Raw genomic sequence first — 14,273 nt, forward strand, 5'->3', positions numbered from 1 at the left:
CTAACTTTTAGTGTGATTTTCATGACTTTTACCAGATTGTTGGGTTTATTAACTATATAATTGTAGTTATTTTAATTTTTTATATCAAATAAAAACATCATTTCCGCTAGATTTTTCTTTTTTCTTTTAATTTCATGTTTAAAATCATCATTTCCGGTAGATTTTTCTTTTATTTTGAGGATATAGTTTTAGTGTATCATTATTCTGACACTAATTTATATGTTAATTCTTTCAGGACATAGATTGTTCTGTTCTAAAAAAAATGAATGTTTTATGACTTTGTTTTTGAATTAAAAAACTCTATATTTATAAATATTATATTTGAATACAATTCATCCACCTTAGGATTAATTCTCATTAAAAAATTATAACAATGAATAGTATAGAAATGACGGTCACAAAATTTTCTTGTATGTTTTAAGTTATTTTTGATTTGGGGTTATTTTAGCAAGTTTTTTTTTAAGAGTATTTATTTTAGCAAGTTTGACTGCAACTCGCATGCGAAATTGGGTGTCCGAACATATATATCATATCTGGAAAAATTATGATTCTTAATCGAATAGGCTTCAAATTTACCGACTCTACGAGTAGCATCTCTTACTGGTGTATCTCAGATTATTACAAAGATAAAACTATGGTGATTCTATGGAATTCTGAAAGTGATTTGACATAGTTATGAGGTACAATAATTTTTGAAGCTGGGAAATTTACGTATTTCAGTTGAGTTTGTTGTTGTGCAAATCTGAGCATATAGTCACATACTTCACAGAGGAGAATTCAGTTTGAAATTGCATGCAAACCTCACTCTGATATAGTGATATGTGATCGAAAGTCGTTTTAATTAAACAGGTCTGGTCTGTACAGAAGACGAATATTTTTCTAAAGGTTTAGTACTAATTGGACCAAATTAAACAAATTCGTTCGACAGACTTTAGAAACTCTCGGGTGATCGGAATCCTTTTCGGCCTTTATTTTGGAACTTATGCTTTATACATTATCAGCCATTTATAGTATGCTATTGGGACAAGACAAGCCCAAACGACTTCAAGATGCTTTAATGGGGGTGGCTCCATTTAGTTCCCTCATGATCTCCAGACCTTCTCTACTACCATTCTGAGAACAAATTCACACTTAAAATAAAGCCACAGAAATAAACCTTTGATCTTAAAAGATTCAAAACTTGTCAAGATCTCTGAATATTCATGCCAGCAACTCATCCCACGCTAAAGCAAAACATTCCATCTGTTTATGGTTTTATGCATAGAGAATCATCATTAATCTTTGAAAAAGTGAGATAGATCCATGTTGTCGCAGACCCCGAATTCAATAAAAAAACAAGTACTAATAAGCTACAGATCATCCATTATCGATTGAAAAACAGTTTAAAGTATATCTTCCTGTATAAATATGGTAAATAAAAAGAAACAATGCTAACACTGAAGCACTCCCCACAGATTCTGGAGAAAACAAGCACTTGAGATGCCAGGTTGCTGCATATTATACTTGGACGTGGGATCGTAACTGACAAACACCATCACTTGCACATAAAAATGCGATGACTAGAATCTAAAGTTTGGAGGTTGCAAGCTTTATCAGATCTTTTCGTAGTATCTTGCCAGACGGATTCTTCGGAACAGAAGCCACAAACGCCACTCGCCTAATCTTCTTGTATGGAGCCACCTGTTCGTCCATTAACATATTAAATTTCAGATTCATTAACTGATTATGCAAACTAAATAAGAGGTAGACTTAAGTTTGAGGCATGGAGAAGGCAAAAGATTATTCATACCTGTTTAGCAACGAAGTTCATTACCGCACTTCCAGAAATATCACTTCCCGTTTTACGCACCACATATGCCATGGGAAACTGCCCTACCTCCTCATCTGGGAATCTGATACACCAAACATCAGGACCACAATAAATTAACTGGGAATTACATTAGCAAAAGATATCTTCAATTTTAGAGTGTCGCTATTCTCCAATCCATAGCAGCCATATTGTAGGTTTTTCAAGCAATGATCAAAATGATAAATGAAATCTTACGGAATAACAGCAGCATCAGCAATTTCTGGGTGAGTCAGTAGCAAAGCCTCTAGTTCTGCTGGTGGTACCTATTAAAACAAGTGTATTCATGAGAATCTCATCTCGAAGAAATGTTATGTTGAAAACTATCTGTGCTTGTCTGCTTGAAAAACTGATATGGTAAAATTCACCTGATAGCCCTTGTATTTGATCAGCTCTTTCAACCTATCAACAACAAAGATGAATCCGTCATCATCAATGTAGCATAAATCTCCGGTTCTTAACCAACCTTCTGAATCTAATGTATTGGCGGTTGCTTCTGCATTACTGAAGTAACCTGCATTAAAAACACATATATTTATTTATTTTCTTTTTAAATTAGAAATCTTCCTATAGTGAAGAATTTAATCAAAACCATTTAGAAATTCAGGTTGGCGAAGAACAGATTGTATTTAATCTAATATTTGCCCTAAAATTCAACGAGCTTCACAAAGATGAACAGCCACAAACTATTTCTTGTCAAAATGATGCTTTTAAAATGCAGAACCTATTTCTATTTGCTTCAACATAAAGAAGTTCAACGTATATTTAAGTTTGCCCATATGATAATTTGACAATACATAGATTAATAGCAATTTGTTGAAGTCATGTATGCAACTGGGATTCATATTGTAGTTTCACAACTTCAGGGAAATGTTTGTTACTTTGTTTCATGCGATTATACCATAACATCTTTACTTAAGTGTGGACTCTCGGCTTCATATTTAAGTTGTTATATTAAGTTATTCACAAGCTACCTTCTTTTCAGTTCAGAGTTCATTTTCATTTGACTAATGATACGAGACCACAAGATAAACTAATACTTCAACAACAATCTGTAAATAATTAAAACGAATCATGTCGTATAATTTAGTGCAAATTCAGCAGAGAAAAACTGCAAATCTAAACGGATACTCCTCTGCACATGTATAATAAACAATAACCAATCTGTTTTAAAAATACTTGAACAGAACAGATGTCTTTATCTTTCGCAATATTTTAGTCATGCTAACAAATTTAATCTCTGCATGGTTTCAAAGTTCAAATTAAGGAATAACACATGTCAGATTAAAAAACATGTCAGGTAAGGAAAATAATTTCAGTTATTGGAAATCAATTTACTACTAGATACCTTTCATAATTGTTGGTCCCTTTAGCCAGAGCTCACCCGTCCGATTAACTCCCAGAGGTTCGCCGGTTTCCGGGTTGACAATTTTGGCCTCCATGCTCGGGGACAACATCCCCGCTGTGCCATACCTTCTGCTCTCGTCTAACGAATCTGTTGACGCTCCAATCCCTGTCGATTCCGTCAATCCGTACCCCTGCAATATTGCAACACTCGGAAATTTCTGTACAAATCCCTCAATTACTTCCTTACTTAATGGTGCCCCACCAGATAACACCGATTGTAACGAAGATAAATCATATCGCTTCGTTATCTGATCGGCGTTATTCACTAGTGCCACGAGTATCGGTGGCACTAGTGGAAGATAAGTTGCTTTGTACTTCTCGATTGCCGAGAGCATCTCGTGCATCTCGAATTTCGAGAGTACAACAACTGTCGACCCCGAGGCCAAAAGCCCCGTAGCGAAAGCAGCCAAGCCGTAGATGTGAAACATAGGAACGGTGCAGATAAACGCTTGCGCGCCTTGCTCTAATTGGAACCGTCCAGTAATCGTCTGAACCATCCCGATTAAGTTGCGGTGCGAGGACACCACTCCTTTGCTAGCTCCCGTCGTACCAGACGAGTACAGCAGTGTCGCAGTATCGTCCTGCGTGACTCGATCCTTAACTCTGTTCTGCCTCGCTTCAGTTCTCATCATGCTCTCAAAATTGGCTATAATTTTAGAATTTGTTATCGAGTTGTCACCGATCAGAACAATCGGCAGCTTTGAATCCGCCAGTTTTGACAGCAGCTCAGGGACCGTAAACGCGAGCTTCGGCTTCGAATCAGCGATCTGTTTCGCAATCTCAGCTGTCGTGTTGAGCGGATTGGTGGTAGTGATAATAGCGCCGAGTGACATGACCGAAAGACAAACAATCGGGAAGTAAATCGAGTTGGGAGATAGCAAAAGAATGACATCACCTTTCCTTACGCCGAGATTCGAAAGAGCTGTGGCGACGGACTCAACCGCCGCCCAGAGCTGAGGAAACGTGATCTCGCGTCCCGTTGCGGCGTCGATGAGCGCGACGTGACCATGATGAGATTGAGATGAAATGAAGGTGGTGACATCAATGGCTTGATGACAAGGCAAAGCAATAGGTTTGCGTTTGCTGTAGAAAGTGGAGTTTGCTTTGCAAAATCCACTTCTGGGATCGAGGGCCATCGGAGTGATAGAGAGTACTGTACTGTTTTATTAAAGTTGAGAATGAGTGGAAATGAGTTATCTGAGCAAGAGTGCAGGTGTGTTGTGAAATTATAAGAGTCTAGTTAGAGCAGGAGGATGTTTTTATAGGACTTGTCTGAAGCGGTAATGTAGTCAATGGTCGGCCTACTCGTGCTTCATTTTTGCAGCCGCTGGATTAGGATGGGAATGTACGATTGTGATTGAAACCGTTATATTTTTAATTTCGCTTTTGTTGGCGGATGACATATAATAGATACTTCTCAGCCTGAGATTTTTTTTTTTTTTTCAGGAGTCTGAGATTTATTTATGCTCAAGACTTTCATCTTTGCCAAGTGAAATTTTAGATATTTCAATAAGTAATTAAATTATTTTTAGTTTAACTGATAATATATGATTGATTTTACACGTATTAATAATAATGTGACTTTTTACATGCACATAAATCTATCAATTAAAATTGATAGATTTTAATAGATAAATTTAGTGATTTCACTAGGTCGGGTGAGGCCTTGTGGTATCATGGTGGGACCCAGTCCAGAGCCTGTGCGGAGTCTTGATGAGCTTTAGCGAACTCGGGGTGCTTTGAATGACGGTGAAGATGAGCCTTAAGGGTGAGTGATTTCATTTAGGCTTATTTTTTCTCGATTTGTATTTCAGTTTTTATTTTAATAGTTTGTATCAAACAGTTACTTGTACATATATTATAAATTTCTTAACCTCTCTTGTAATCCTACCCTTTTTTCAGAAATGCTTGTAAATTTAATTTTACGTTGTTTTCCTATTTTGTTAATTTTCATGTGACGGTGTGGTTGTTTCTGACCGACATATTTTACTATCTGGAGTGGATAAAATTCATAGACTCGTTTATTTGAATTCTTGCATTATATTCAAAAGACAACTTATGAATTCAAAATGTAATTCAAAATATTTAGTTTGAATTCGTTCAAAGTTACCTAAAAAATGGAAGCCCATTTACAAAATTTTAGTTTGACTATATCAATATAAAATTGACAGTAAGATACCAGGGAAATGTTTTTGAGAAGTGCCATATATTCCAATCATTTGTCTCACAATTTCATTTTCGGTTTTTTTAGTGTGTGCCCATGCTAAACGCAGAATTTGATAAATTTGGGAGATTTTGATTGTCCCTCATATCTTAATAATGGTGGATCCCCTGCAAATACACCAACCACACCAATCAAAATCTTTCAAACATATCAAATTCCGCGCTTAGCATGTGCCCGTGGGCACACACCAGACAAACCCTTTCATTTTGTATAATGTGATAAACGAATGACCCACGCAAATGATTGTTTTTAGTTAGACGATTTATGATTTTGCATAAAGATCTCATTATTTCTGAAACAGAATCAATCAAAATTTATCATGAGATTTATAATATTTTTCTGGGAGTTTTTAATACTTCCTCCGTCTCATTTTAATTGTCACGTTAAGTTTTGTGCCGGTCAGATTGACTAAAGTTTGACTGGAATTTATTAATATTTTTTCAATTGACAAAATAAAAAAAATATATCAACGGAAATAAGTTTTAATCTATTTTAAGATGTAATTTTCAGTTTTTTAAAATAATGAGTGAGTGACTTATAATCTTTGGTCAAAACTTAGTCAATTTGACCAACAAAAATAGAATTGTTACAATTAAAATGAGATGGAAAGAGTATTTTTTAGTGTTTTAATGCGATTTTATTTTGGTCACAATGTTTTAGGGCGATATATGTTGCGTACCCCTTTGGAAGTGAAATACTGAAGAAGGGTCAATGGTCGCCGCTGACTCGTGCTACTTTGTCACTTGGATTTTAACCGTTTATTTTATTGCGCATGAGGCACGAACGATTTTGATTAGAAGTTGATATTCTAATGTACCTTCAGAGTTCAGAGCAGCTGCATACTGCATGTACCTAAATTATTCTTATAGTACCAACTTTTACAGGATAATGAAATTACTCCTTAGTTCTTTCCTCTTACTTTAAGGTGTCCGGGAGAGGGTTAAAAACCCGATTTCTGAATTTATAAATTATAAATATTTATTTGTATTATTTGTATAAAAAATTAAGAATATTGGGTCTGTTCATTTCATCAACCACCGAAACTTGGAGTTCCGCCTGCGCGCTTCAATTTTCCCAGGTGAGAAGGACTAATATTGAGTATCTTTGGCCCTACTTATTCTCGGAAAATAATATTTTATTTCTATGAAAAAATGAAATATTTCTGAAAAATATTAGATAAACTCGAGAAATTTCCTTTTCTTGATTTCTAAAAATGTATGGCTGCCTGGTTCGGCATTCTGCTTGCAAAAATGGTGATGATGATTATTCCAAAATGTCCCTACCCATGATGATTTTAAAAGATAAAGCACATACCACCTTTTTGCTGGGGACCTGGGAAATAATTCTATTCGGACCTCCCTTTATGCTGCATTAATAATTCGACTCCCACTCCATCTTGTGGCGTATGTAATCACACATTCTGGATCCTTTTTCCTTTCCTTTGCAAATTGCAATACTCTAGTATTATATTTTGTGGTCTTCCCGAGCGTGTTCAAGTTCAACACGTCCCATTGTATTTTGAAATATGTTCTCGTTGAATGCCGCTTGCTCGTTTCTGTGGATTGGGGAAGAATTTCGTTAATTCTCATTCAACTTAATACAAAATTAAAATAATATATTTTAATCAGTTCCATGTAACTGATGAAGTATGCAAATTGACAAATTTTACAAAATTATGCGCCGTCTCAACGACAGATTGAACCTCAGATCTATAAAAATAAAAGTTCAGTATACCAACTCTTTTGTACTTACTGATGATTAAAGAAAAATAAAAGCTTCTGGGCAGGAACATCTGTCAGATTTTTGTAGAGTTATTTTATCGGTTTGTTTTAGCGTTTGCTGCTGTTCTGAGCTTTTATCATCTCATGGGAAAATTATCGAATGACGGTGAGAGAAGACTAATTTCGAATTCCGATCATACCACTGGTGTTATGCGGTCCAACAAAAAACTTAATTAAAAATTTCTCCATCTCAATTCTGTTCTGTTTCTGATAACTTCTCATCTTTTTCTAATCAATTAATTTTCATAATGTGATAAAACTAAGGTAGCAAGTAGAGATTGTATCCCCTAAACAGAATAATAAACAGTACATATATATGAAACCAAATAAATCATATCTTTAAAAGAATAGTATAACACATTGTAAATTCATTACAAACCAGCTAGAAATGACATGCGAAACAAACTTCTCATTCATTTTCATAGTCATGGGCGAATAATGAAGAATCAGAGAATCGATATCACTACTTCTATAGCTGAGCTATGAGCAGAACTATCTTACACAGGAATCAGAACCTTTAAAATCATAGTTTCCGATCCCTTTTTAGTATCATAGCCTAATTGGTGAGTATATTTAGAAGCGAAACTCTGGTCTCAATCAAGCGCCGAAAAATACATTCTAACTCAACTTCAAGATCCTCAATAGCGACCTCCACAGCCTCTAATCTTTTATTCCCCGTCTGAAACGTCGTCGAATCACAATTCTCCCACAAGCTCAGACTATTAACACGGATGAATTTCGATGTAAACGTCCCTATGTATGATTTATACGAATCGGGACTAGGCATAGACATTAAGGACATCAGAGACTCCATTGTCGAAATCATCGTAATCCTCACTTCTCTCAACACATTCACAACCACGGCCAGATTATGATCAATAGGATAGATGTGATCCGACTTCATTTCTTTCAATGACCGCAAACAATTCACCATTTCTCTCTTGAGTTTCTTTCGGTGAACGTAATAAGCTCCAAGCCTGTTCTCGACCGTGGTTTCGCCTACACTGATGGTACGGAACGTGGAGTGAAGCTCTTGAAGATGATCTTTTACGTGCATAAGAACATCTTTGGTGGTGCCGCAAATGTCAAGCATTTGGAGAGACGCTTCACAAACCTCATCAACGTACTTCTCTTCGTGCTGGAGTAATGCACGTTTCGTGGTTGGAGAGTGGAGTAAATTGTTCGCGGAGTCTTGGAGTTCCCTGAGGGCAGCGAAATTCGGACGAGAGTCCATAAATAATATATTTTACGATGTTCGGATTATTCAACGATATTTCACGATCAAGACTACAGGCTCAAACGAGAAATAGAGAAAATTGTGATGGCTGGAATTTGTTATGGTCAAGAGTGATGAGATTAGTCTGTTTTTATATGTGAGAAGAAGTGGAGAAAAGATATGTTAGATTTGTGCGAAGGTGAGAGGAAGAATCGTTGTTAGTAGAATTAGGGTACACGACAAATCGCTGTGGAAACAAAGTATTGGAAAGCAGCTTCGGAGAGGGAGAGAAATGATGCGGATGGTGGAGACAATTCTAAATTAGTTTGCTAATTTATGCACGAGGGAGATTGTTACAGCCTGTAGGATTGGTTGATTTCATACACTGTTGTGATGTCTGACCAGTGACCATACTTGTTAAATATTTACACGGTACGACTCTACTTATATTTAACCTTAGCCTAAAGTACAGTGTTCTAAATTATTTCTACTTAATTTTAAGAATTTATTTATTGATTTATCAATTATATTCTAGTTTATTATTTTTGATTTATTAAAAAAATCTCTCAACATAAATTTTAAATTAATAAATATACTGATTTTATCTATAATTTATTGTGTTAATGCAATATATGTTTTAAAAGGTTGTCATTATTGAAAATGACTAATAAAGTAAGAAGATTTTCTTCATATAATTAAAATAATTTTTGTTTCATACTAGTTTTTCAAAATGTGATTAGAATAATACTTGGAAATATTAGGAAGGCAACTAATATTTTATACAGAAACAGGAGAACCTGTTAGATTCGAGACTAGCAAGTAAGAGTACGCGCGAGACAAGCTAACTAACTTTCTGGAAACCAGAATTTGTTGAAAGTGCAGTTTATTCCGTATAATTTCGCGACAGGGGAATTCTTGGTCCGCCTTGGTAGAGGTTAAAATGAGTTGGTGGTTGACTGCGGAGCAAGGGAAAAGAAAATTCAATAGAGGTGCCATATCAATAAAATAATGATATGAGAATGTTTGGCAGGACTTTTCGGATCTGCTAATTAGAATTCTAACTTGAAGTTCGTATATTAATGTTGTGTTTGGTTGGGGAGAATAAAATAGAATGGAATGGAATGAGTACAAATAAAAGAAGATAATAGAGTGTCGGAGGGAGAATTTTGAAAAAAATGAGAGAATGTAAATTTTGTATGATAAGATTTGGATAGAAAATAGGTTGATAAGGAATGGAGCATTCCTTCACAAAATGGAGGGTTTGAGCTCTAGTTAAAAGTGATAAGAATGGAATGGTGGAAAAAATGAAATCATTATACATTCAACTAAAGTATAGTTTAAATCTCATTCCATTCCCTACATTTTCATTCACCCCAACCAAATACAACATAAACTTTAAGCACCCTCTTAAAATGAAAAAAATATAAACACCTCCACCAGAATCAATAAAATTTCCTCTCTAATTTTAATACGTAATGCATGAGTATAAACTTTGGTTGTCAACCGTTGGAGCAAACATTGATAAGAAAGGTGCAAAACTACAAGAAAAGGAAGATAAAATGAAATAGTTGTAGTTGTGATGATTTGGCCTGTTTGGTTATTTTGGTTGGCACCCTCAAGATGCTCTGAAACGTGTGAATCGTAAGGACTGATATGCATTTCTATAATGAGCGTCAGGTTATATGCATCTATTTCTCTATGAGGTTTTTCCTTGACATTTATGCACAGTTTTTATATATAATTAGGTAATATGGTAACTCGCAACTCTCAGGTCGGGCATTTAGACAACCTTCGGTAGAAACTTTACAAAAAATATACTAGAACCGGCTGCTTACCAAATTTTTTAAAGTCTATTAAAAATAAGAGCAAATCCAATGCAATGTTAAAGGAGTAGAGTGAACTATACCACACAACAAGTGAGTGCTTTAGAGACCAATCCCTAACATGTGTTATAATCCTATTTATGTTGGAAAATGTGAGTTTTTTCTTCACATTGTTATGTCGATTTTGAGTCACATATTTAAGTAATGATTGTTGTATGAGCACGAGTGACGCTAGGAGCGTGTTCTCTTCCGAAATTTTTTTTCAAGGCACTTTGAATCACTCAAAATGACTAAGAGATCAATGAGATAATAGTATCCAAAGTAGGTCTTTTAGAAGTGGAAAAATGAGGAATGTGTTAGAAGTCCCGCATTGATATTGCAAAAGAGAGTACTTGGCTTTATATAACAAAACACTTATGAAGTGTTCACATGAGTTACCAGTGTATTGCTCCAACACCCACGTGTGCTAGTTCTCTTTCTTCAGGTTAGATTCATGAGATAAAGATTATCGAACCAAATTAGAGTTGTGCGAATTCTTTCTTCAAACAGAAGTGTGTATAGATGTATGTATATATGTTTTTGGTGGTTTTTTCCAGATTAGATTCATGAGATAAAGATTATTGAACCAAATTAGAGTTGTGCGAATTCCTTCTTCAAACAGAAGTGTGTATAGATGTATGTATATGTGTTTTTGGTGGTTTTTTTCAGATTAGATTCATGAGATAAAGATTATCGAACCAAATTAGAGTTATGTCAGATTCTTTTTAGACAAATAGATACTTTATAAACAAATAGTTCAACGCTCCCTTTTTCATGCTCCTTCCCTGCTAGGTCCCTTTCGAGACTGAGTCTAGAGCTTGTAACTTACTCGGTGGTCCTGAACACCGGTAGATTGAGATTCCTTCTTCAAAGAGAAGTGTGTGTATAGATGTATGTATATATGTTTTTGGTGGTTGGATGATGAATCCTCTCCTAGTGCCAAATTTTGAGATATTATCTCTAATTTTATAAGGAGAATTCTATCTATAATTTCCAACCGTTTATTCTGAGCTATAAGTCTTCTATATACTAGCTTATAGCCCGTGCAAAGCACGGGAAGTTTTTAGTTGTTTATAATTTTTTAAATATATTTTAAATGATGTGAAAAAAATTTAATTTACAAATAATAAATTAAAATTTTCAATTAAATAAAATTTGAAATTTTGATTTGTTTGTAAGTCGGAACTGTTGTAAGAATATATAATTTTTATATGTTGTTAGTATAATACAAAATTATCTTAAATTTTAGTTGAATCTGTCCAAAATATTAGTTTTACATAATTTTACAGTTATGAGTAACTTAATCTAACATATTTGTCTTTAATAATAAAAATATTTAATAGCATGATGTAATGCATATTTGTATATAATTTTTCATCTTTCTTTTTTAATATATATACTTGAATATAAATATTTATTTAAAAAATATTTTTATCTTAAAATATTAATCTTTATATAAAATATTTTCGTTAATAATTTGAATATAAACATGATTAGTATGTCTATATTGTTGAAAATAATAAATAAGATTATAACACTTTAATATGTTCAAATAAAAATATGCATTTTACTTTTCATACTTGTTTCTGTAAAAAAACAAAAAAAAACTTGGCACACATGTTGGATCATCAGATAGTGGCGATGCCAATATGAAATACACCATCACAGCCATTAATGACTTCAAATAAACTATTATAATCAAATCATTCATTTTCTCGTTTGTATCGTGCCGAAGTATTAAATTCTTTTTATCAAATTTTGATATATTTTGAGTAGAATATGTGACGCAAAACTTCTATTAGATTATATTTATAAATATATTTTATATTAAAATTATTATAATGTGATTTAAATATTTTTCTAAAAATTTATATGGTTCTAGATTAAAATTGATAAACAAAATTTGTTTTGAATTAAGAAAAGGAATCATAAACATGCAATAAGAATGTATAATTTGTTTTGAATTAAAAAAAGTTTTTGAATTCGTTCCTCACATAAATACGGCTTATTAATTTTTAAATATATTAGATAAAAATAATTTTGTGATGGTGCAATCTTTATGATTCTACAAATAAAACTGGTAGAAAGTATTTATTTTGGATTAAAAAAATCATTAACACATGAAAATAAGAATTTGTATTGGATTCAGAAAAGGAATTATAAACATACATGCAAGTACATATTAGTTGTCTTAAAGAACAGAAGTTAATTTTGTTCTAGTCTAATCTAACGGTGCTTATTTGTTCAATACACAATTAAGTTTTGAACCATGCGACCAAATTATCTCCCTTGCGCTTATTATATATAAATATATAATATAATAACCTCTTATTAGTTTCATATCCTTCCTCTTTGGGCTCTTGGTGGGCTTTTATCTTTTTAGATTGGAGGCCCAGTAATAATTTAAAGATTATAATAAAGCGGGCTACCCACACGTGTATATGTAATACTTCCAAACATAAACAACAAGAAGAAAAGAAAAACAACAAGAAGAAAAGAAGATAACCACAGAAGCTGATGTTGAAGTGTTATTATTACTAGCCTTTAAATCGTGCGAAGCACGAGCGATTATGAGCGATTATATAGTTTGTAATTTATTATTTATAATTTAAATTTCAACATCATTTTATTAGTATTTTAATATTAATGATGAATTGAATTTTAATTAAATTATATAAACCAAGTAACCAACTGATTATATTTTCTCACAAAAATTTAGCTTTTACAATTTATTATCTATTTATAAATATTTTTCTGTTATCAATATGTGATAATTTATTATTCAATTGATTTTAAATCAGATTTTTCATATTTCGTATATCTTCATATGTATGAAAAATGAATATTTGTCGTGTAACATGTTAGAATTAGACTAGGTTATGTAATGATTTGTGTTTGTAGAAATCGAAATAGAACATTGTAGAGTTAAAAAGAATTATATGAAGGTTCTTGTTAATAAAAGATATTCCAAATTATATATTTATAATTTTATTTTTGACATCATTGTAATTAACCTCCACATATTGTAGAATTCTAGTTACAGAGGGAGAGTATCAAACCAAAAATTATAACTAAAATCATGGACTACAAATTATACTCATGTTGGCTTATTATAGTATAGATAGATAGATATAGATAGTACTCTAATGATGACACAAAAAACAAAAATTATAACTAAAATCATGAACTACAAATTATTATAGGATGTTCAATACAAAAATGATAACATAAAAAATAATTTAATATTCAATTCATTACCGTTGCACAATATAAACAAGTCATTTTAATCTTGATTAGAATGTTTAATACCAAAATGATAACACAAAGATATAAATGTAAAATTAGTCAAAAGCATTATTGTAATATCTGGGGATTTCGCGAATTGTATATCGAATATTATATGCAAATGTGCCATTTTATGTGAAATTAGAAAATAAATAAATATTATATAATATTCCAGTTGGATGAGGTGGTATATGATTTATGAATTTGAGTTAACGGTCAAGGAACCGAAAAGTGATTATTTATGAGGATTTAAACGAGAAATGAGTGGGTTGTTAATTTCATGGAAAATATATGAGTACATGATTTTGTGACCCGTATGTGTTGATACGGTTAAGTGGATAAAGTGAATTTATGACCGATAAAGGATATCGGATTTTACGCAAATGACGGAAATAGAAAAGTGTGAATAAATATATTTTGATACATTAATTAAATGAAAGTATGAGATTTGATTGTGGATGTATGACTACGTGCTATATGACTTGTACGGGTTGAAATATGTGATTGATGTGGCTTTAGATAATTTTAAATATTTTATCATGTGAAAATATGAGTATATGAGCTTACATATTTTTGTAAAATATTTGAGATGTGATAAAATCATGGAATTTGCTTTATTATCTCTAGAATATTCTTAAAGATATTTTAAGAA

General features: G+C 32.8%; 2 protein-coding genes across 2 annotated transcripts; both read right to left on the bottom strand.

The window, feature by feature from the left end:
- Positions 1-1,305: 1,305 nt before the first annotated feature.
- On the bottom strand, positions 1,306-4,501 carry LOC108215174 (probable CoA ligase CCL5). Its single transcript, XM_017387555.2, has 5 exons — positions 3,195-4,501; positions 2,215-2,360; positions 2,045-2,112; positions 1,790-1,892; positions 1,306-1,680 (listed from the first exon to the last, which is right to left on the bottom strand). Exons 1-5 carry the CDS (start codon positions 4,387-4,389, stop codon positions 1,567-1,569), a joined length of 1,626 nt encoding a protein of 541 aa, XP_017243044.1. The 5' UTR covers positions 4,390-4,501; the 3' UTR covers positions 1,306-1,566.
- A 3,074-nt stretch (positions 4,502-7,575) lies between these two features.
- Positions 7,576-8,719, bottom strand: LOC108212175 (uncharacterized). The gene has a single exon (XM_064090933.1). The coding sequence runs from the start codon at positions 8,490-8,492 to the stop codon at positions 7,815-7,817; it is 678 nt and encodes a 225-aa protein (XP_063947003.1). The 5' UTR covers positions 8,493-8,719; the 3' UTR covers positions 7,576-7,814.
- Between the last annotated feature and the right edge of the window lie 5,554 nt (positions 8,720-14,273).

The sequence above is a fragment of the Daucus carota genome, chromosome 3 (genome assembly GCF_001625215.2).
Source record: "Daucus carota subsp. sativus chromosome 3, DH1 v3.0, whole genome shotgun sequence".
Classification (NCBI taxonomy): Eukaryota; Viridiplantae; Streptophyta; class Magnoliopsida; order Apiales; family Apiaceae; genus Daucus; species Daucus carota.

Bases quoted from the DNA above. Each gene is read 5' to 3' on its own strand.
- LOC108215174 (XM_017387555.2), bottom strand. From the start codon at position 4,389: ATGGCCCTCGATCCCAGAAGTGGATTTTGCAAAGCAAACTCCACTTTC. The intron at 2,113-2,214 runs GTGAATTTTACC...TTGTTTTAATAG, and splicing joins TCAAATACAAGGGCTATCAG to GTACCACCAGCAGAACTAGA. The intron at 1,681-1,789 runs GTATGAATAATC...ATGGACGAACAG, and splicing joins TGAACTTCGTTGCTAAACAG to GTGGCTCCATACAAGAAGAT.
- LOC108212175 (XM_064090933.1), bottom strand. From the start codon at position 8,492: ATGGACTCTCGTCCGAATTTCGCTGCCCTCAGGGAACTCCAAGACTCC.